Below are 22,315 nucleotides of genomic sequence, written 5' to 3'. Positions count from 1 at the left end.
GAAGCCACAGGGCATAAATATGCAAAGAAGTAAAAAGCTAACCTTTTCAAACAATAAGGCTTCCCTCTCACTTACCAACTTCACATTTCCCTGTATGGCCCCGGAAGATGACTGGTTAGCCAGAGACGGGTAAGATTCCTCAAGGGAGGAACAACCTAAGACAGGCACAGTCGCAGGGGGGCCATCAGGTGAGAAATTGGGGATCAACAGAGGTGAGGCTTAGAACCTCACCCCCCCTGTTCTGAGAGAAATCTTCTGCATACGTGGATGTTTTATTGCCCTGGTCTAGCTTGGATTAACACATAGTCTACAGGCACACACCTGATCATCTACATTTGCTCTCTTACAACACTAAACTATGTTTTCTACCTTTATCTTGTATCTACCTACCACTTCAGCATTTTATTAAAAATAATAATAATAAAGAGAGAAATGTGGTATCCACATATAAATCAAGTATAAAAACCAAATGAGTATTCATATTTGAACTGACTGTTTAGAGTTCATAATGCATGAGCAAAACCAAAAGTTTCTGTGATGACTGCCCTTGTACTGTTCACCATGTAACTTATTCATTATGTAAGAATTTGTTCTACATGTAAGAACTTGTTTGTTATGCCTCAGAAGATTGGAGACTGACGAAAATTAGGCTTGGGGTGGATTAATGATTGTGCATTGAGCATTGACTCCCCTATACAGAATTTTATTGTCGTTAACAACCATTTGATCAATAAATATGAGAGATGCCCTCACAAAAAAAAAAAAAAAAAAAGGACAGACTTCCAATGGTAAAATAAATAAGTAACCGGGATGTAATGTATAGCATAAGGTAGCATAAGGAATATAGTCAAGTTATTGTAACAGCCTGGTAGGGTGATAGCTGGAACCTAGAATTATGTATATAAATGTTCTACCACTGTGTTGTACACTTGAAACTAATGTAATGTAATACTGTGCATCAACTACCCTTCAATAAAAAATAATTATTAAAAAAAAAAAAAAAAAAAAGTAAATGCGAAATGGATCAAAGACCTGAATGTAAGTCATGAAACCATAAAACTCTTAGAAAAAAAGAGGCAAAAATCTCTTAGACATCAACGTGAACAACTTCTTCATGAACATTATCTCCCCGGGCAAGGGAAACAAAAGCAAAAATGAACAAGTAGGACTATGTCAAGCTGAAAACCTTCTGTACAGCAAAGGACACCACCCATAGAACAAAAGGGTATCCTATAGTATGGGAGAATATATTCATAAATGACAGATCCGATAAAGGGTTGACATCCAAAATATATAAAGAGCTCACACACCTCAACAAACAAAAAGCAAATAATCCAATTAAAAAATGGGCAGAGGAGCTGAACAGACACTTCTCCAAAGAAGAAATTCAGATGGCCAACAGGCACATGAAAAGATGCTCCGCATCGCTAGTCATCAAAGAAATGCAAATTAAAACCACAATGAGATATCACCTCACACCAGTAAGGATCGCCACCATCCAGAAGACAAACAACAGCAAATGTTGGCGAGGTTGTGGAGAAAGGGGAACCCTCCTACACTGCTGGTGGGAATGTAAACTAGTTCAACCATTGTGGAAAGCAGTATGGAGGTTCCTCAAAAATCTCAAAACAGGAATACCATTTGACCCAGGAATTCCACTTGTAGGAATTTACCCTAATTCCTGGTTTGACAGCAGCCCAGTTTAAAAAAGACAGATGCACCCCTATGTTTATTGCAGCACTATTTACAATAGCCAAGAATTGGAAGCAACCTAAATGTCCATCAGTAGATGAATGGATAAAGAAGATGTGGTACATATACACAATGGAATACTACTCAGCCATAAGAAAGAAACAAATCCTATCATTTGCAACAACATGGATGGAGCTAGAGGGTATTATGCTCAGTGAAATAAGGCAGGCAGAGAAAGACAAATACCATATGATTTCTCTCATTTGTGGGGTATAACAGCAAAGCAAAACTGAAGGATCAAAACAGTAGCAAACTCATAGACTCTGAGAAGGGACTAGTGGTTACCAAAGGGAAGGGGTATGGGAGGGCGAGTGGGGAGGGAGGGAGAAGGGGATTGATGAAGGGTATTATGTATAGTACACATGCTGTGAGGGGTCACAGGGAAGACAGTGTAGCACAGAGAAGACAAGTAGTGACTCTGTGGCATCTTCCTACACTGATCGACAGTGACTGCAATGGGGTATAGGGTGGCAGTCTCGGTAATATAGGTGAATGTAGTAACCACATTCCTTTTTCACATGAAACCTTCCTAAGAGCGCATATCAATAATACCTTAATAAAAAAGAAATTTAAAAGTTAAAATATAAATAAAAATAAATAATAAATTTCCTTTAAGAAATTTTCCTTTGCATTCACAACTCGGCTAACTGGCTCAAGTGGCCTGCCTCACTTTCAGCCTGTGTCGGCTTTTGATGTGCCTTCCTCACTAGGCTTAATCATTTCTAGCTTTTAGCTTAAAGTGAAAGATGTGTGACTCCTCCTTTCACTTGAGCACTTAGAGGCACTGTAGGGTTATTAATTGGCCTAATTTCAGTATTGCGTCTCTGGGAATAGGGAGGCCCAAAGTATGGGAGAGAGGTGGGGCAACCACTGGTGGGTGGAGCGGTCAGAACACACACATTTATTTTTTAAATTTGTTACCTTATATGGGCACACATCCTGATGCTCCAAAACAATTTCAATAGTAATATCATAGATCATCGATCACAGACCACCATAACAAGTATAATAACAATGAAAAAGTTTGAAATATTGTGAGAATGACCAAACTGTGGCATAGAGACATGAACTGAGCAACTGCTGTTGGAAAAAATGGCACCAACAGCCTTGCTCTATGCAGGGTTGCCACAAACCTTCAATTCATAAACAGTGCAGTATCTTCAAAGTCCAAAAAAATGAAGCACAATAAAATGAGATATGCCTGTACTGTTATGCTATACCAAAACTGTAATAATTTCATCTTGGGCATCTATGACTTATGCTTATATTTTGCTGTAATCAGTTGTCTCCTGGCAAGTCTTCATAATGTTACCCTCACAAATTTGGGCCTCAAATTAAGAATAAAATTGATTTAGATATATTTAACATCCCAAACTACTTTTGCCATTATCCAGACAGCCACTGGGTAGCACTGCAGAGCAAGGAGGATATTAGGAAGAACTAGGTATATAGTATATTTTCCATATCTTTAAGTAGCTCAACTCTCATATGAGAGCTGCCCTGTTTATTAAGTCCATAACATGGGAAGAGGCAAGGTGTAACTAATAATATGGTTTATTCATTATTATACTGTATACTTTTCAGAATGACAAACATATGCATGATCCTGTACAAAGACTGGAACTTCAACAGTGAAAAAAATAATTTCTAAGATCATGTTTCTAAGTACAAAATACTCCTATTAATTGGCAATCTCAAAACACACTTTATAGAAGTCTCTGAAGAGTTAGCATGCCTTTAGTGTTCATCATAAGGCCATGCCCTCAGGATAATCATTGGCCGAATCATTAATCAGCTCTATATTATACCAGACTAGGGGATTCTACTCTGATACTATTACTGCAGTAAATTAACAAAAGACCATTTACAGGTGGTTCCTACTCTTCCTTCAAGCTCGCCAAAAGCTGGAGGCCATAAACTGGAGGCCATAAGTTGGAGGTCAGAAAATTGAGTCTTTAGGAAGAAACATCTAAAAATAATAGCCTCACTAAAGGCTGGCCTTGACTGTGACTTGACTGTTACTGATCCTGCAAAGAATCAACTCATGGGTTCCCAGTGCAAGCTGACACTGCCACCACGAGCTGACTATCAGATTGTACCAGAAAACTGAGCCACTATTTACAACTCTTTTATTTGAAAACCAGACACTTTTTTAGAGAACTCTGCTGACCAAAGATCCGACAGAAGGATTAATTTTACAAAACTGAATGGATCCAATGAGGGAAATTTAACAGTCCTTTTGAGAAAACATTTTTCTTTCTTCTTAATTTTTGACTAACCCTCATTGTGCTGCCTGTATTTGGGCAAATTGGAACACTCTTTGAATGGTATTGCTACCTAGTGTAATGCCTATACACGTCCCAGCTGAACTTGCACAAAGGTTTGGGTCCTAACTGAACTTACACCTCAAGGTAACTCTGCGTTAAGAAAGTTAAGAAAACAGGGTGCTCATAGTCATAAGTTTCCCCTCATGACAAAACTGACTGAAGCTGGTGGATTCCCAGATGGCAGTTCATTTGACCTCTAAACACTCTAGCTTGTTATAATCTAATTTTCATACTAAACAACACTCCCACCAGCCATGAAACATGACAATCACCAGGGCAACCAGAAGACACCATAAGAGGACAAAAAGAAGGTGGTAAACCGATTGCAAGAAGTTCTCCGCCCATTCCTGAGACACGAATATTCCTCCCCTTGCTTTTGACGCCCAACTTCCTTAAAGATGCCCTATATGGACGACTTCCCAGCTCTCATGAGCTGAGAAGCTGATTTATGAGCCATGCTCCTGCTTCAACATTCCTTGGCCACTAAGTGAAGTTTGCACTACTTGACGCTCACTTTTGGTTTCCTATATTGGCCTCACATCACCAGAGAGGGAAAGACCCCAACTTTTGGGGGCCAACTTGGTCAGTAACAGTATGTTGTACCTACTGATCCCTCAGAATTCAGGAAAAATATTCCCTCGGAAACCTTAATATAGCTTATCAACTGGCAGAATGTATTTTCCAAATCCAGATTTTAGTTTAGGAAAATATCATCCTTCCTACATGTTCTTTTCCAACGTTACCATGTCATTCCCCCCTCAAGAGGTGGATTCTAACTTCCTTCCCTTGAATCTGGGCAGGCTTATGTCTGTTTGACCAACAGAGTCTGGAAAAAGCAACACTATATGAATTCTGACAGAAGGTCCCAAAAAGACATCAGTTTCTGTCTTGCTCTCTTGGAACATTCACTCTGAGGGAAGATAGTTACCATGTGAGAAGTCCAACTACCCTGAGATGGCCATGACACAGAGGCTATATATAGGCACTGTAGTTGAGAGTCCCAACTGAGTCCAGCCTTCCAGTCATTCCCAGCCATGGCTCAGACCTGTGAGAGAAGCCAGCTTAGATCTTCCAGGCCAGACTATCCACCAGCTGAGTACCACTAAGTGATCTTGGTAATGCCATGAGGAGCAGAAGACTTGTCCCCCTGAGTCCTGGCAAAATACCTGACCAGCAGAGTTTGTGAGCATCTAAAATAGTTATTTTACATTGATAAGTTTGGGGTAGTTTGCTGTGTAGCAATAGTAACTGGAACATAAGCTAGTAAACTGTTAGCTAAATTTAAAGATGGAAGTTGTAGAATATACGACACAAATTATTTGCCTTATCTGCAAAACTATCAAAATAACAGTCAAATATTATACAGTATGTCTTTACTGGGTTGTTTTATTTTACATGGCAATGTAATACTTTGCATAGGCTCAATAAGAATCTATCCTTCTCCCTACCAAGATATAATTAGATAAAACAAATTTTATGGTAACCATGACCATACCAGAAATGTTTCATTTCACAGTAAATCTCACTTAATTGGGCATGACAAGCCCACAAGTATGGAACAAGGAATAACCTCCAATGTATGGAAATAATGCTTCAAAGACCTCCCAGAATATTATCTTGGTACCAGTTCAGTAGTTTGTAGAGTTTCAGTCTTAAAGTAGTATGAAATGTCATTCTCTAGAGGTCCAAGAACATTGATGAATTTGGGGATCTTGGAGTAAGAGGATACCCATACAATCATAGGTACTCCAGGTAAAACCAGTAGAGGCAAACTAAATGCTTTAGATCTGGTGGTTCCTGACCTTGGAATATCCAAACTCTTAAGAGTAATAATAATATTTCTGGTAATACAGGAGTGATAGAAAAACATGTATAACTCTAGGGGCTACATAAAATTAACTCTTTAATCCTAACATTATGTGGTTTTAGTTTTATTAAACATAAAACAGAAAGGTCTTTATATGCTCACTGATGCCTCACTGTAGTTATGTAAATTAAATAGGGTAAATATAACAAAGCATCATATTAATGATACTGATAGTGCATCAGACAATAGTGGAACAAACATATTTGGTCAAATCCACACCTTACCTGCACACATTTGATCAAAGGTAAGGATCAAAAAAGTGAAACTGATATTTTTTACCTCTTCTTTGCTGACTACAGACCAGTATGATTTACATTTCTAAAAGTTTTGCATCTTAAGAAATAAAGTTGTAGAATTACAGGGGGTGATCCTAAAGCTTTACATCCTGGGCGAGATAAGTTACAAAAAAGAGCAGCAAACAAATCATGTTTGTTTGTTTAATCAAAGACAGAAATGCTTTTTTTAATCAAAGCTGATTAAACTGTATTCAGTCAGAATTACTGACAGCCACATGATAATGCAAACTGTATATATTATCATCTCTATATTCTGTGAACTAATCAGTTGTTCTGAAAGCTAGTCTCCTTTGCATTGTGCTTTATATTGCAAGGAAAAACTCAGCTCAGAGTTTTAAAATTATCTAGGAGGGTTTCTTTTTTGACAAATCAAAATCGACAAAAATACTTAATACATTAATAATCCTGGCTATAAATGATAATAAAATAAGTGTATTATATGTGTGATGACTTTTAGCTTGTTTTTATTCAAGAGGAGACAACTACCCTCACAAAAAACTGCAGTTTCATCAAAGCAGTCAGTCTTGACAAAGCACTTACCCAAGGTTGGCAAAACAGTTACTTTCCTACTAAATTATATATAATCCTTTAAAAAATTCTCCTAAAGAACTTTGATGAGTAGGCTGTCCATCCCTCCCACACAAGGAATTGCTTCTAAAGAAACAGAGTCCCCAAGTTTAGATAATGACTAAAGGTGAAGAAGTGAGAAGAACCAATTGGCACATGGTTTCCTTTCCCATCTCCTCCTTCCCTCTTTCCTTCTGTCAGTCAGATAGGGAACCAGGGGGGATGAGATTGACTTACTGGAGTGAGTTTAAGAGCTGGACTATAAGAGAAAAAAGTTGGCCTCATTAAATTCACTTGCTTGATATGTATTTCCTCACTGAACTCTGATGGATACAGAAATTGGTATCAAGTGGGAACCCAAAAAATAGACCTCAAAGGACATTTGTATTGGTTTTGATTTGATGCATCTTGCAGCAGCACCACTAATCAAATTAACATTGGTTGCCGATTACAACAAAATATCTACTGAAGAAGGGCCTGGAGGGACCAAGTGGCTGCTACCCTGGAATTTGGCAGAAATTCTAAGTACAAAGACTGTGGTGTGGCATCACCACAAACACTTCTTCCGAATGTAATGGAGCACTTGCATAAACAAGAAGACAAGCTCGGGTATTTAAATTTCAGCTCACATTTGAGATCAGGGAACCAGACAACTTCTATGGCAGCCCTAATAAAAACTTCTATGTCTTAAGACCACAGAGCTCACCTTGCTAACATCAGATTGAACTGCGCCAGCTGCATAATTTCAGTGTAAGTTGTATTCCACAGACTCATCCAGTTCATGTGTGAAAGTGGAAGCACTAAAGGAGGAAGAGTGAGACCCTGAGACTTGGAGTGGGGATAACTGGGTGGACTCAGCTGAAGCTGAGAACGCTGAACCACTAAGCTAAGCCTCTCTTGCTGGGAAAATAGAAATGGCCTGCTCTCCTATATCTGAAGAGAGCTTTCCCTGGCTTGAAGAGCCTATAATGATCTCACCATAACTCTAAGGGCAGTTTCCTTGAAAGAGAATTCCTCTTCCCCTCAAGACCTAACTGGGCTACCCCTAAATGCCCCCCATAACAGGGTTAGGCTACAGCATTCTCTGGGGAACAAGTACAAAGTCTAACTCATAAAGTAGTAATTTACACACAGAAATAATTGCAAAATGTTGCTAATTAGTAGAAACATGGGAAATCTGTGTGAGAATGGATTCTGAGAGTGTTAGAAGGAAAACAGAATACCATGTCAAACTGGAACAGTATTTTTTTCTATGAATCACTTACCAGAGAGTTAGTATTTAATACAATTTGGAAGGCTCTAAGAGTTAATTTGGTTGGCTGACTGAAATTTGGACTCCATGATAGCCTACATTTAATAAGACTGGGAGGCCACTTCTTCCCTGGCCTAATGTGGAGGCAGGATCCAAAGGCCTAAGGAAATAGGAATTGAAGGGCCCCCACCAGTAAGATGGTGAACTTCCGGCTTCTCTTCCGGGTCCTCAGCTCCCGACGGCGCCACCTAAAGACCAATCACCTCTCTCCCCACTCCCAGCACCTAGCCAATAGCCACCAGCCCCGTAGAAGTGACACCACAATCACCCCATGCCCCTTCCTATATAACCCAGCACCTTTCCCCAATAAAGCGGAATTCTCCAGATGAATTGCTCCTGTGTGTCGCTCCCTTCCTTTCATTGGTGCCAAAACCCGGGAGATAGGACAGCCCAACTGGGCCCCGTCTTCCCCCCGGACACCAGCAGCAGCTTGCCCTCAGCCCTTTCCGGCGCTGGCTCCTCACACTCACCACTCGTCTTCGGCGGGCCTTAGATCTGCTTACAGCTGAAAAAGGGCGGCACCTGCGTCTTCCTTGGAGAAGAGTGCTGCTATTACATCAATGAATCCAACATTGTAGAAACTGACATTACCAAACTCACAGACCTTGCCTCCAGCCTCCACTCTGCTTCCAATTCCAACCCATTCTCTTCAATACTAACAAACCCCCTCCTTACCTGGCTCTGGCCCATTGCAGGCCCCATAATAATCATTCTTCTCACCTGTCTCTTCTTACCCTGTATAATAAAGTTCATCAAATCCCAAGTCAGAAAAATCTCTAATCAAACTTTCAACCAGCTTTTACTCAGAAACTATCAGCTTCTGGCCACAGAAGATCCCTCACCCTCACGTGACCTCCTCACCATATGCTGAGATGGACCCATCTCTCTGCTGGAAACTGTTCCTGGAAACAATGGCCACAGATGCCTGGCTTCTGGCACCCGTATCCTCTTGGCACCATTAGAATCAACAAGTTCTCGACCTATGGTTATGGAGAACCTTCATTGATTTCCAACCTGAAGAAGTCCACATCTACTCGTCCTTACTGTGGGGAGTCCTATCAACCCTTTCCTCCCTGTCCTCAAGCCCTCACTCCCTTCTCCGCCCCCGTTCAGCAGGAAGCAGTCAGAGAGAAAGCAACGTCCACAACCCCATAGAGGAGAAAGGGGGGAATGAAGGGCCCCCACCCGTAAGATGGCGAAATTCCTGCTTCTCTTCCGGGTCCTCAGTTCCCGACGGCGCCACCTAAAGACCAATCACCTCTCTCCCCACTCCCACTCCCAGCACCTAGCCAATAGCCACCAGCCCCGTAGAAGTAACACCACAATCACCCCATGCCCCTTCCTATATAACCCAGCACCTTTCCCCAACAAAGCGGAATTCTCTGGTGAATTGCTGCTGTGTGTCGCTCCCTTCCTTTCAGAAATGATGGAGTAGATTCAGCATATGCAGCTTGCACACACAGCCCCTCTCCACTATTTCCCCCAGAGAGCCCAGTGGATACTCCCTTCACTGAGCTCTAGCTGTGTAACTGGAGTGCCATTATATGGGCAAGAGGTTACTAGTTTGGCCCTTTAATACCACGCCAGTCATAAAATTTGCCAAGCTGCTACAAAATAAGAAACTCTCCATTTTCTCTCTCTAGTCCCTTGTTTGTGTCCTTTGTGGCACTATTAAAAACTGCAAGTATTCAGTTTACTTGTCTAGTTTTTTTGTTTTGTTTTGTGTGTTGCTGTATTTTTTGCCCACGTTTTCTGTCTCCTCCATAAACATATCAGTTTCATGAGGACAAGGCCTGCATCTACCTTGTTCCGCACTGTATCCTGACTGCCTAGCACAGTACCTGGTACACAGGCATTCAAAAATGATGTGTTGAATGCATAAACAGAGCTAGTCTATTCCAGAAAGAATACAAATGAGCAATAAATTAAGTGCTTGAACTAGAAGTGATTTAGTTAACTAATAATCCAGTCTTAAATCCTACAGTCAGTTTTTATTAAGTAATGAATGGCACTTTAGCATAGTTGGCTAAAGAAATCAAAATAGTTTCCTTATCAGATGTATATATGCCAACTTTTGTATTTTTCCTCAATCATATATGATACACACTTAGATACAATGTAGTCAAGAGTAAAAAACAGGTAAGATCATTGAAATGAAGCAACAGCAAAAGAAATCAGATGTTTACACATATGATAAAATAATCAGAGATTATGACTCCTGACAACAGAAACTAAATGACTCATAAAGGACATTTTAACCAAATTACAGTCCTCTACTAATTTGAAAAAATTGATCCATTCTAAAAATATCCCATTAAAAGTATGAAAAAGCTTTCTGAACTATAAATATATCAGTACTGATATCTATGTGGAAACATTAAACTTAGATTAGCTGTATTCCTTTGTAATCATGACAGGGAGGTGGGTGTTGATGTGAAAACTTACTTATTTCACTGGAAACATGGTTCAGTTTATCCTGTGATCTGCTGATAAGGACAACCTTCAGTCCACGCTTTGCTAACTGAAACAATAAAAGTTACCAAACAGTTGAATCACACCTGTGCATTTCATTTTAAAACAGAAATTAGATATATTCTCTTTTTGAAAACCTGATCATATGATAATCCAAATTAAAAAACCAGTAGCCCAAGTGTTAATGAACAGTCCCAACTGAAGTCTTTACAAAACAATCCCCCAAAGGTTACTTTTTAAAATCGAACTAGTATATACATGTCAAAGGGTATTAGAAGGAAGAAGACTTTTACTTTTCATTTTATACCCATTTATACCATTTTTGTAGTATTCATTACTTCTATAATTTAAAAATTAGCTTTAAAGTTTTTGTTGTAGACCAGAGGGCTGGCAAAGAAAACTCGAGTTAAAATGTTAGGAATTCCTAGAGATACTTTAAACCAATTTAAAATTTTTTATTTAGGCATTATACTTCATGGACAACAAAGGCAAACTAAGGTAGTTAACTGGATAAATTAAAGAATTCTCTGAGGACCAAGTTCTGTGCATACATAATACACAGAACTGTGTAAGTGCTGCATAGAATGAACAGGTTTTACAGGAATAAACCCCCACAGATGCAATTATAGAGGCAAAGGAAAAAAACACTAACAAAATTCCCCAAACCTTCTAGTGAACTATTCCAGAAAGAATACAAATGAGCAATAAATTAAGTGCTTGAACTAGAAGTGATTTAGTAAACTAATAATCCAGTCTTAAATCCTGCAGTCAGTTTTTTATTAAGTAATGAGTGGCACTGTAAATGAGCAGATGCAGAAGAACATTTTTTACAAAAATAACAAAGACTGATAATAATTTGCTAAATTAATGTACTATAAAACCACTAAAGAACCCATGATTCCATACTAACAGTTTTTTGTTTTTACTTTGCTTTTTAATTAACAAGGAAGAAGGACAAGGAAAAGTTCTTATTTATGAAAAAACAATATCTAATAAATGTACAAGTTAAGATATCACTAGAAAATCAACATTTTTAACCATCATGGTAATAACTAATTTAGGCAAAAATTGTCAATGAATGTTAAAACCATTAGACAAAAGACTGTTGGGAAATAGGATATTCATTATCTCAGTGTATCATCTCACAGATTCCTTATTAATTACAAAGGGGACAAAGGACATTTATAATGGAGAATTATAGTGGACAGCATTTTATAAATGATGTATCTTAATAATGGAACAAATGGATTTCTTGTGCCTCCTGACAAGATGAACTCAGAAAGATACACTATCTCCTGTGTAGCACTGATAAAAAATGTTTAATCTGAATCTAATCAGGAGGAAACAATCAGACAAATCCAAACTGACAAACCTGCAAAGCAACTACCCTGGACTTTTTCCAAAAATGTCACTGTTACAAAAGAATTTTTAAAAATACAGCTAGGGAACTCTTTTAGTCAAAAAAAAAGACACATAGATGCAATACATAATCCTTAACCAAATCCTATAACAAAAAACGAGCTATAAAGGACATTACTGGAACAACTGGGAAATTTGCATATGGGCTGGATATTCCTAAGCGTGACCATTGCATTGTGGTTATAAGGGTGAATGTTCTACTTCTTATGAGATTCACGCCGAAGTATTTATGGGTGAATTTTTACAAAGGCTGTAACTCACAAATGGTCTGGGCAAATAATTTTTTCAAAATAATAATAAAAGGAAGCAAAATATTAACAATTGATGAATTCAAGTGAAGAGTATATGGATATTCATTGTATTCTTCTTGCAACTTTTCTATTTTGATATTTAAAATTAAAAACTTAGAAAAACAAGGGAGAATTTAAAAAAAACAACCCTTATGACAAATGAGAGATTCAATGATCTGCCAGGATTTTCATCATAATTGGGCACTATCACAGGCTGTGGGTGCTTTATGGGGGGGAAGTTTGCCATAAGAGTACTGTCAAGGCTCCTGCTTTGTATAGTGGTTTTCAAACTATTATGGATTCTTATCCTTTCATTACAATATAGAGAACTTGAATCCACTGCCTGTGTCTGTTAATATTTTAATGTCAATCGCAGTCCTTATGAAAATGATGCCACAGCTAGCCTGGAAATATAGTAACTTCTTTACAATAATACATCTGCCTTTTGGAAAAGAGTCCAAAATATTTGACTTAGAAACTAAGGGCTGTCTATACTTACGCAATATGAAATAAAATTACACTAAATTTTTCACAGTTTCAACTTGACAGGAAGTTAGTTGTATACTCATTTTGTACAACAATTTGTTTTAAAATTGTGTTTAAGCAACCATGGTGTTTCTGACAAAGCAGAACCAATGTACATCTATTGTACTCTATATTGATGTTTTTTAACTTCAAAAATCATAACTATGAGATCATTCCATATTTGTTTTATATTTTTATACCAAAAAATAAAAGCCTTGAAAATTACCTACCTGTTCTGCATATGATTTTCCAATTCCATCGGTACTACCTGTGACAACTGAGAAAAGAAAAACAGTAACAGTTTAGCTAAAGAACTACAGGTGAAGAATGCATCATAGTTAGGACCTACTAATTACACAAAAAAGGACCTGTGTAATACTTGACATAAAAGGAGCAATAACAGTGGTTCAAATTTAGGACTCAATACCCACCACGATGGCTAAAATTAAAACGACTACAATAATAACAAGTGTTGCCAAGGATGTGGAGCAACTGAAACTCTGATAAATTGCCAGGTGCACTGTAAACTGACACAATCACTTTGGAAGAACTATTTGGCATTATGTCTAAAACTAAACATATGCCTACCTGCCTACTTGACCTAGCAAGCCTAAGAGGAATGAATGCATCATGTCTACCAAAAGAATGTCCATGGTAGTTTTATTTATGTATAGTACATAAACATGCCTAAGTATTAATCTATAGGAGAATGAGTTAAGTAAATTGAGGTATATTCACACAATGGAATAGGAATAAAAGAGAACTACTGATATACACAAAACATGAACAGATCTCCCAAACATTATGTTCAGTGAAAAAAGCCTGACATAAAAGTATACACGCTATTATGAGAATTTTTGAAGGTAAAGGCAGAACTAATCTATGATGACAGATGTCAGAGTACTGACAATGTCTGGGTAAGTGGGTAGATGACAGAGAAGGGACATTAAGGGAACCTTTGGAGTGGAGGATATATTCTGTATCTTGATTTGTGTGTCTGTAAAAATTTATTGAGCTGTAAACCTAAGTACATACCTACTATATTACATCAAACTGATTTTTTTAAATTATGGGTAGTTAAAAGGAGTTGAATAAGATTGATTTATTCTATGGGAAAGTGTATTTTCTCTTATTAACTCAAAAAACTTACATAGCAAAACTTTCAAAAATTATAACAGGTCAGGCTTCACCATGGTATCTTATCTCTCAAATACTGCAGTCATGTTTGCTACAATTCATAGCCCAGCTGTCTGTTCCAAAAGGTTAGGGATATGCCCCAAACCCCTCCATCAGTTTTTCCAAACTGTTTACAGATTATGGAAAATAAGTTATGGGATAAAGTAGGACTTTTCTTATATTTGTCCTAAAAACACTTCTTTCAGATCACATGATGGCTCCTACTACTTTTACTATTCAGAAATATGGCAAACATATCCACAATATTGCTAGCCCTATCTTTCAGCAGCTCATAGATTTTCATCATGTTCCTGCTGAGCCTTTCTTTCATTTAAAAAAAAAGCCAAACATCAAAAAATGAAAAGAGGAGTATAACAAACCCTTATGTACTCAGGACCCAGCTTCACCAATTATCAAATTGAATTGAACTAATCTTGGTTTCAACTATATCCCCATATACTTCCTCCCACCTGATTATTTTGAAGTGAATCCCTAACACTATATCCCTTGAGTCCTAAGAATTTCAGTATGCTATTTAAAATAACCACAATACCATTATCACATTCCTAGAGTATAAATAATAACTCCTTGATATCAAATACCTAATCAGTATGTAAATTTTTCCAAATGTTTCAAAAATCTTCTAATAATTTGGTTTAATCAGGATTCATTAAGTTCCATACTTAAAATTGGTTAGTATTGTCTCTTTTAATCTATAGTTTCTATCTACCTACCTATATCTTTCTATCTATTTAATCTCTCTTCCTCCTTCCCCCATTTCAACCTTCCCTCTCTCCACTCCATGATTTGTTGAAGATAATGGGCCATATGTTTATACTTCCCCAGCCTGGCATTTGCTGATTCCATTTCTCTGATGTCATTTTACATCTCCTTCTGTCCCCAGTAGTTGGCCGTAGATGCTTGATCAAATTTAGATTTGATTTTTTTGGTAAGAATACTTTGTAAGTGATACTGCATGTTTACATCAGGAGGCACATGCCTGGTTATTTTTCTTTTTGTTTTACAAGCCATTGATGGCCACCACTAAGATACATATTTTGATAGAGGTCGCAAAATGATGGTATTTGGATTCTGTCATTCCATCCTCATTTATTAGCTGGAACTTTTCCACTGAGAAGTGGCTACTCATTGGTTATTCAGTTACAATGAAACAGAGTTTGCATAGGAACACAAGATAAATGTTTGATTTTTTCTTCTCCTTATTTACCAATTTTCCAAAATAAATAGGTTTCCTGGCATTTTCTAAAGGTGAACCATGTTTTTTTATTGTGTTTTTGTTTATAAGAAACGTTTTATCTCTTGGATTTAAACAACTGTTGTAGAACACATCTATATGAAATTAAACATCATATGTAAATTCCTCCAACCTCATGATCAATTCAAATGCACACTTCTGTAACTCTTCATCTCCTGGGTATATTTCAGGCATGTGGGACCAAATTTTACACTGTATTCCTGTTATGGATTGACTAATGTTTCATACATGAAGGATACACATTTCCTAATTGTTTTCAATTCCCTCCTTTTCCTTCTCTCTGTGCTAAACGCTTCTGTTCTCTCCAAGATCCCCAGAACCTCACATCCTCTTCCTCTTCCTTCCAAAGCCTTGTCCAAGTTCCACCAATCCACTGTTCAGATCACTTCAAATGAAGAAAATCTTTCTCTTCTCCAAACTCCCACAGCTCTTTGTACACTCTTCTTTCATGGCTCTCACCACTCACTTCTTTGAATTATATTTCCTTACACGAACATGTCTTAATCCTTCTATCAGAATCCTGGCTCCTTACTATGTGACGTGCAGAAGGTAGGTGCTCAGCAGACATCTGCCGAGTGCATAAATGATGCACAACATTTAGATAGTCTTACAAACTGCAAAACATTACTTAGACTATTTCCCTGAAACCCGGCTTTTCAAAAGTTCTTCATTTTACAAGTACGGTACCTTACGCATTCCTAACCTATCTGCTGCTCATCGATTTACCGAGCCTTTGATACCCAGATTATTCTGTTTATTCTGTATACATAGTGGAGCAAGCAAATCTTCTATGTGATTACAACAATAAATGGCAATACCAGATTTCTCAGATAAGGGATTTAACAGTCCCTTAATAAGAAAATGCTCACAAATTAAACTACAATCAAGTCACTTATCATGCATCTAGAATTTCTGGCTGGAATATACATTATTTCAAAAGAATACAGATTAATTGTAGTGTGTGAACGTGTTTTAAATTGTCAGCCCCAGGTTGATTTAAATCAGCAAACCATACTTTTAAAACAGTCTTGGAAAGCCCAGAACTTGTCAAAACTAGAGATTATAAAACTTGCCTAATGGATATCAAGTCTTCCTTTTCCATATTCTCCAGTTTCCTGTTCACACACTGACCACATCCTACCCTCCAGCACCGAGATCATCAATCAATCCTCTCTTGCCAAGAGTGTTACCTGCTGTCAGCTCACAAGTGAGCATATCCCAGGAACTGCTCTCAGCCAAACGGAGCCACCCTGCACAAGGTTACAACCACTTCCCCTGGGCAGTACATGTCTAATGACAAGATTATGCTTGGGGACAAAGATCCAGCTCCCACACCTATGCATCTCTTAAGGGCCATCCCAGGCTCAGAGCTTCCCAGGGGACCAGCTCTGACCTCGACTATATCTGCATCACAGTTCAAATTCTTCCACTGCCCTATTTTCTTCTTCTGCTTCTTCTTCACAGGTATTACTCTTGACAGTATCATCCAATACACCCCCTGCACACACCTCAATGTCCAAGTCTTGTTTCCTGATCAAATATTGACAGCCTGCAGGCAAGCTCGCCTCTATCTTTTTTTATTTTGGTATCATTAATATACAATCACATGAGGAACACTGTGGCTACCAGTTGCCCCACATTATCAAGTCCCCACCACACATGCCACCACAGCCACTGTCCATCAGCATAATAAGACACTACAGAGTCACTACTTGTCCTCTCCATGCCACACTGCCCTCCCCGTGGACCCCCCACATCATGTGTGCCAATCACAATGCCCCTTATTATCCCCCTTCCTCTCCTCACTTCCACCCCAGCAACAGTTAGTCCATTCTTGGATTCCACGAGCCTGCCACTGGCTTGCTCCTTCAGTTTTTGCTTTGTTCTTATGCTCCACAGATCATTTGGTACTTGTCTTTCTCTGCTGGGCTTATTTGACTGACCATAATACCCTCTAGCTCCAGCCGTGTTGCTGCAAATGGTAGGATTCATTTTCTTCTTAATGCTGAATAATATTCCACTGTGTATATGTACATCTTCTTTATCCATTCATCTACTGATGGACACTTAGGCTGCTTCCATTTCTTGGCTATTGTAAAAAGTGCTGTGATAAACATAGGGGTGTATATGTATTTTTGAAACTGGGATCCTACATTCTTAGGGTAAATTCCTAGGAGTGGAATTCCTGAGTCAAATGGTATTTCTATTTTTAGTTTTTTGAGGAACCTACTTTCCACAATGTTTGAACTATTTTACATTCCCACCGACACTGTAGTAGGAGTGTTCCCCTTTCTCTGCATCCTCACCAGCATTTGCTGTTCCTAGTCTTACTGATATTGGCCATCCTAACTGGTGTGAGGTGATATCTCATTGTGGTTTTAACTTGCCTTTCCCTGATAGTGATGTGGAGCATCTTTTCATATGCCTGTTGGCCACCTGAATTTCTTCTTTGGAGAAGTATCTGTTCAGATCCTCTGCCCATTTTTTAATAGGGTTATTTGCTTTTTGGGTGTTAAGGCATGTGAGTTTCTTATACATTTTGGATGTTAACCCCTTGTCAGATATGTCATTTACAAATATATTCTCCCATACTATAGGATGCCTTTTTGTTCTCCTGATGGTGTCCTTTGCTGTACAGAAGCTTTTTAGGATGATGTAGTCCCATTTCTTCATTTTTTATTTTGTTTCCCTTGCCCGAGGAGATGCATTAATGAAAAAGTTGCTCATGCTTATATTCAAGATTTTTGCCTATGTTTTCTTCTAAGAGTTTTATGGTTTCATGACTTACATTCAGGTCTTTGATCCATTTTAAAATTACTTTTATGTATGGGGCTAGACAACAATGCAGTTTCATTCTCTTGTATGTAGCCTTCCAGTTTTGCCAACAGCAGTTGTTGAAGAGGCTGTCATTTCCCCATTGTACATCCATGGCTCCTTTATCATATATTATAGTAAATTGCAAGGCTACTGTTCCACACCAATAGGCTTGGGTTTATATCTGGGCTCTCTAGTCTGTTCCATTGGTCTATGGGTCTGTTCTTGAGCCAGTACCAAATTGTCTTGATTACTGTGGCTTTGCAGTAGAGCTTGAAGCTGGGGAGTGTAATCCCCCCAGCTTTATTCTTCCTTCTCAGGATTGCTTTGGCTATTCGTGGTCTTTGTGCTTCCATATGAATTTTAGAACTATTTGCTCTACTTCATTGAATAATGCTGTTGGTATTTTAATAAGGATTGCATTGAATCTGTAGATTTCTTTAGCCAGGATGGCCATTTAGACAATATTAATTCTTCCAATCCATGAGCATGGGATGAGATCCCCTCTTATTTGAGTGATTTTTATTTATATCTAAGTAACTGTGGGGAAGTTGGGGCTCCTATGGCCAGGATTCTCACTGAACTTGAACCACTTGATGATGTAACTGGCCAGTTGCAAGGCTACTGTTCTACACCCATAAGCAATAAGCTATTATTACAGTATATAGAGAGCTCAGGCCAGTGCTCTGGGTGGAGGCAGAGACGTTAGTGCTTGATGTCCCACAGGGAGAACAAGCTGGCTAATAAACCCCTATGCCTCAGAGAAACGTTCTACTGTTATTTCTTTGGTCACACTGAATCTATAGCAACCTTGCCCGGAGCTGAAACTCATTGGCAAGACAATTGGCAAAGTTGGCAGGGTTCATTGTTGACCAAGGAAAAAGACAGACTGCCCTTATGGGAGGGGTGCTTCAGTGGGCTGCCCCTATGAATGGGGAGACAGTGGATTGTCCCCCAGTGGGTATGTGGTCTGAGGTGGCTTGTCTCCTAGAGAGCTGGGCCCCACCCTAGGACTGGAGGCAAGTGGAGGTGACACCTGAGGCAGCAGGGGTAGCTCTTGGTATAGTAAGTAGGCACTTTGAGAGACAGAGTGCCCATGAGGCAGTGGGGACGGTGGGTTGGCTGCTTCTCACAGTATTAAGAAAGTCTACAGAAGAGAAGGACATGCTCCTGAAAAAGACCCAAGAAGTGGTGGCACAAGAATGTGAGCTGCAAACTGCTGTGGATTCACTGAAGAAGGAAATGGCGTTGATGCGAGAGGAGGCAGCATTAAAATGCCGGCAGTAAGGTGCCACTGAAGAGGTAAATGATTCTTTACAGAATGAGATGGCAGTGCTGCCAGGTGCTCTGAAGGAGGAAAAGGCCACGAAGGAAAAAGACTAACTCCTGAGGGAAGCACAGGTGGAGGTGGCATGAGAACATCAGCTGCAAAGCATTGAGGTGAAGGTAAGAGAGCTTCTGAAGACAGAGGTAGCATTGCTACAAGGCACAGTAGATAAGATAAAGGATGTGGCAGAGGAGACACTCGGGGGAGGGGAGAGAAAGGTGCCATCAGCCCCAGAAATGGAGGAGCTGGGGAAGGATGAAGGGGTGGTGCCAGGGGGACTGACCCCTCCTGTATTGAAAGCAAGCCCAATGGTTGTAAAGCATGTCCACAGCAGCCGAGGGTTCCCTAAGGAGAGGAGCAGCCCCCTCCCCAGGTCATGGAGCACTCTATGGTCCACCCCTATACTCAGGCTGGCTGGTGGATTGGGATCCCGGTTTAGGCAGAAGCCCTCAGAGTCAATATCATCTTGGCTCCTGTGTCTGTGGGACTTAGGGGTGGATGGAAATGTTCTGTCTGGATCAGAAATGGGAAAGCTGGCTTCCCTTACAGTTCAGCCCACCTTTAGGCAGCAGTTACAAAGTGCACCTCAGATCCCACAAAATCACTCCTCCTCGATTGGCTTATGGCTGCACTTTGTGCTGTGTGGTGATCTACAATCAGGGTGATCTACCATCCTCCCCTGCTAGATGGCAGATGTATGCTGAGCTCCAACAGGTGTTAAGGGAGCTAGACATAAGAAATGCATTTGTTAGTCCAGAGAATCACGGCCCAGATGAAAAGCCTTTCACTACAGGGATGAGATATATTGTGCTTCAAACAACTCCCACAATCCTCTTTCAGTCCCTAGTGGCCATTCTTGCCACTTAGGGCAGCCCAAAAGTGAGGTTACATGTACAGCAGCAGACCTAGGAGAGGCTGAAGCAATGAGAACATGGAAACAAATAAGGTCTGCTACTCACAAGAAGAATTTAAAGGGCCCCGTGATGGTTATGAGGACCCAGATGTGGGCTGATTTAATACGGACAGGAGCAGATGGAAGGAAATTAGATGGGAAGTCAAACAGGATCGTACTGGAGCTATGGCAACAACTGAAATCAGAGCAGGAGTTCCACCCATTAAGACCAAAGGGGCAGAGGTCAGAGACAGAGGCACAAGTCCAGACTGTGTGTTTGCAAGACTTCCTGCTGGAGAGTGAGCCAAACTCGCTTGAGCCCACACAGGAAGATGATTGGGGAACACGGTTTGACTGAGGGGAATATCGAGGTACCTGCCCTGAGGTGCCGGGGGGGACCAGAGGCCACATGTTGAAATAGCTATCCATTGGTCCCCAGTGAACTTACAATGTGTCCTGGCTCTGGTGGACCCGGGCTGAATGTTCACTGACTGATTCATGGTAACCCTGAGCACTTTCCCAGGACCCCCCACTATCATAGATGGATACAGGGGTAAGACTTAGTGAACCAAGCCCAAATCCCTTTGGGAATAGGGTGTCTACCCCCAAAAGAGCATACTGTGTATATCTTGCCCATCCCTGAGTACATTTTGGAGACTGATATGCTACAGAGTCTATGGTTGCAGACCACTGAAGGTGAGTTCAGACTGAGAATACGTGTGGTGAAGGCAGTTCTGAGGGCACATGCTAGGCACCCGCCCAGAGCTTTGCCTGTGCCTCAGTGGGTGAGTAATACCAAAGAATACAAACTGCCTGGAGGGCATAAAGAGATTGGGGAAACTATCCAGGAGCTGGAAAAGATGGGTATTATAAAGCCCACCCATAGTCTTTTCAATTCCCCAGTGTGGCCAGTAAAAAAGCCAGATGGCTCCTGGCGTATGACTGTGGATTACAGAGAACTGAATAAGGTCATACCCACTTTACATGCTGCTGTTCCTCTACAGCAGTCCTGATGGATACCCTCAGCAATGAACTAGGAACATACCATTATGTAGTAGATCTTGCTAATGCCTTCTTTTCCATTGACATTGAGCAGGAAAGTCAGGAACAGTTTGCCTTCACGTGGGAAGGATGGCAATAGACTTTCACAGTCCTTCCACAGGGATACCTCCACAGCCTCACCATCTGTCATTGACTTGTAGCCCAGCACTTGGTGACATGGGAGAAACTGCCAACAGTGTGGCTTTACCATTATATTGATGATGCCGTGGTCACGTCCGATTCTCCTTCAGATCTAGAAGGTGCAGCACCTAGACTGCTGCCACATCTATAGGAGAAAGGATGGGCTATGAACAGTACCAAGATCCAGGGACCCAGTTTGTCTGTCAAATTCTTGGGGATCATCTGGTCAGATAAGACTAAAGTTATACCAGAAGCAATTATAGATAAAATCCAGGCCTTTCCTAACCCTACAACTGTAGCATTGTTACAGAAGTTTTGGGGTCTTCTAGGCTACTGGAGAGTGTTTACCCTGCACTTGGCACAAATTCTGAAGCCCTTTTACTGGCTGGTACGAAAGGGTATCAGGTGGGACTGGGATGAGACATGAGCATCTGCCTTTACTACAGCAAAACAGGCAGTCAAGGCCGTGCAGGCCTTGAGTTTGACAGACCCATCAAGGCTCAGTGAGCTAAATGTTCATGTGACTAAGATGGTTATGGCTGGGGTCTCTGGCAGCGGCTTGAACAAACTCGCCAACCTATTGGAATCTGGTCACAACTCTGGAAAGGGGCAGAGGTATGATACACTTTGATAGAAAAACAACTGCCTGTCATGTATCACGCCTTGCTGGCTACAGAACCCATTACTGGAATGGCCCCGATAAAGGTAATAACCAACTATCCCGTCTTGGGGTGGGTACGAGACTGGACCCAAAAGCCAAGGTATGGTGTGGCACAAACACCCGCACTGGCCAAGTGGGGTGCTTACCTATAGCAGAGTGG

General features: G+C 40.1%; 1 protein-coding gene across 5 annotated transcripts in view; it reads right to left on the bottom strand.

The window, feature by feature from the left end:
• The window catches only part of HSD17B12 (hydroxysteroid 17-beta dehydrogenase 12), a 224,495-nt gene that overhangs the window by 117,892 nt on the left and 84,288 nt on the right, over positions 1-22,315 (bottom strand). For 4 of the 5 annotated variants that reach the window (XM_057507571.1, XM_036891682.2, XM_057507572.1 and 1 more), the window contains exons 2-3: positions 13,058-13,104; positions 10,567-10,642 (exon numbers count right to left, since the gene is read on the bottom strand). The exons of the other annotated variant lie outside the window; for it this stretch is intronic. In XM_057507571.1, coding sequence (XP_057363554.1) covers positions 10,567-10,642; positions 13,058-13,104 — 123 coding nt within the window. The remainder of the gene's footprint in view (positions 1-10,566; positions 10,643-13,057; positions 13,105-22,315) is intronic. 5 annotated transcript variants of the gene reach the window in all.

The sequence above is a fragment of the Manis pentadactyla genome, chromosome 9 (assembly GCF_030020395.1).
Source record: "Manis pentadactyla isolate mManPen7 chromosome 9, mManPen7.hap1, whole genome shotgun sequence".
Classification (NCBI taxonomy): domain Eukaryota; kingdom Metazoa; phylum Chordata; class Mammalia; order Pholidota; family Manidae; genus Manis; species Manis pentadactyla.
This window is presented reverse-complemented; position numbering and strand designations above follow the sequence as displayed.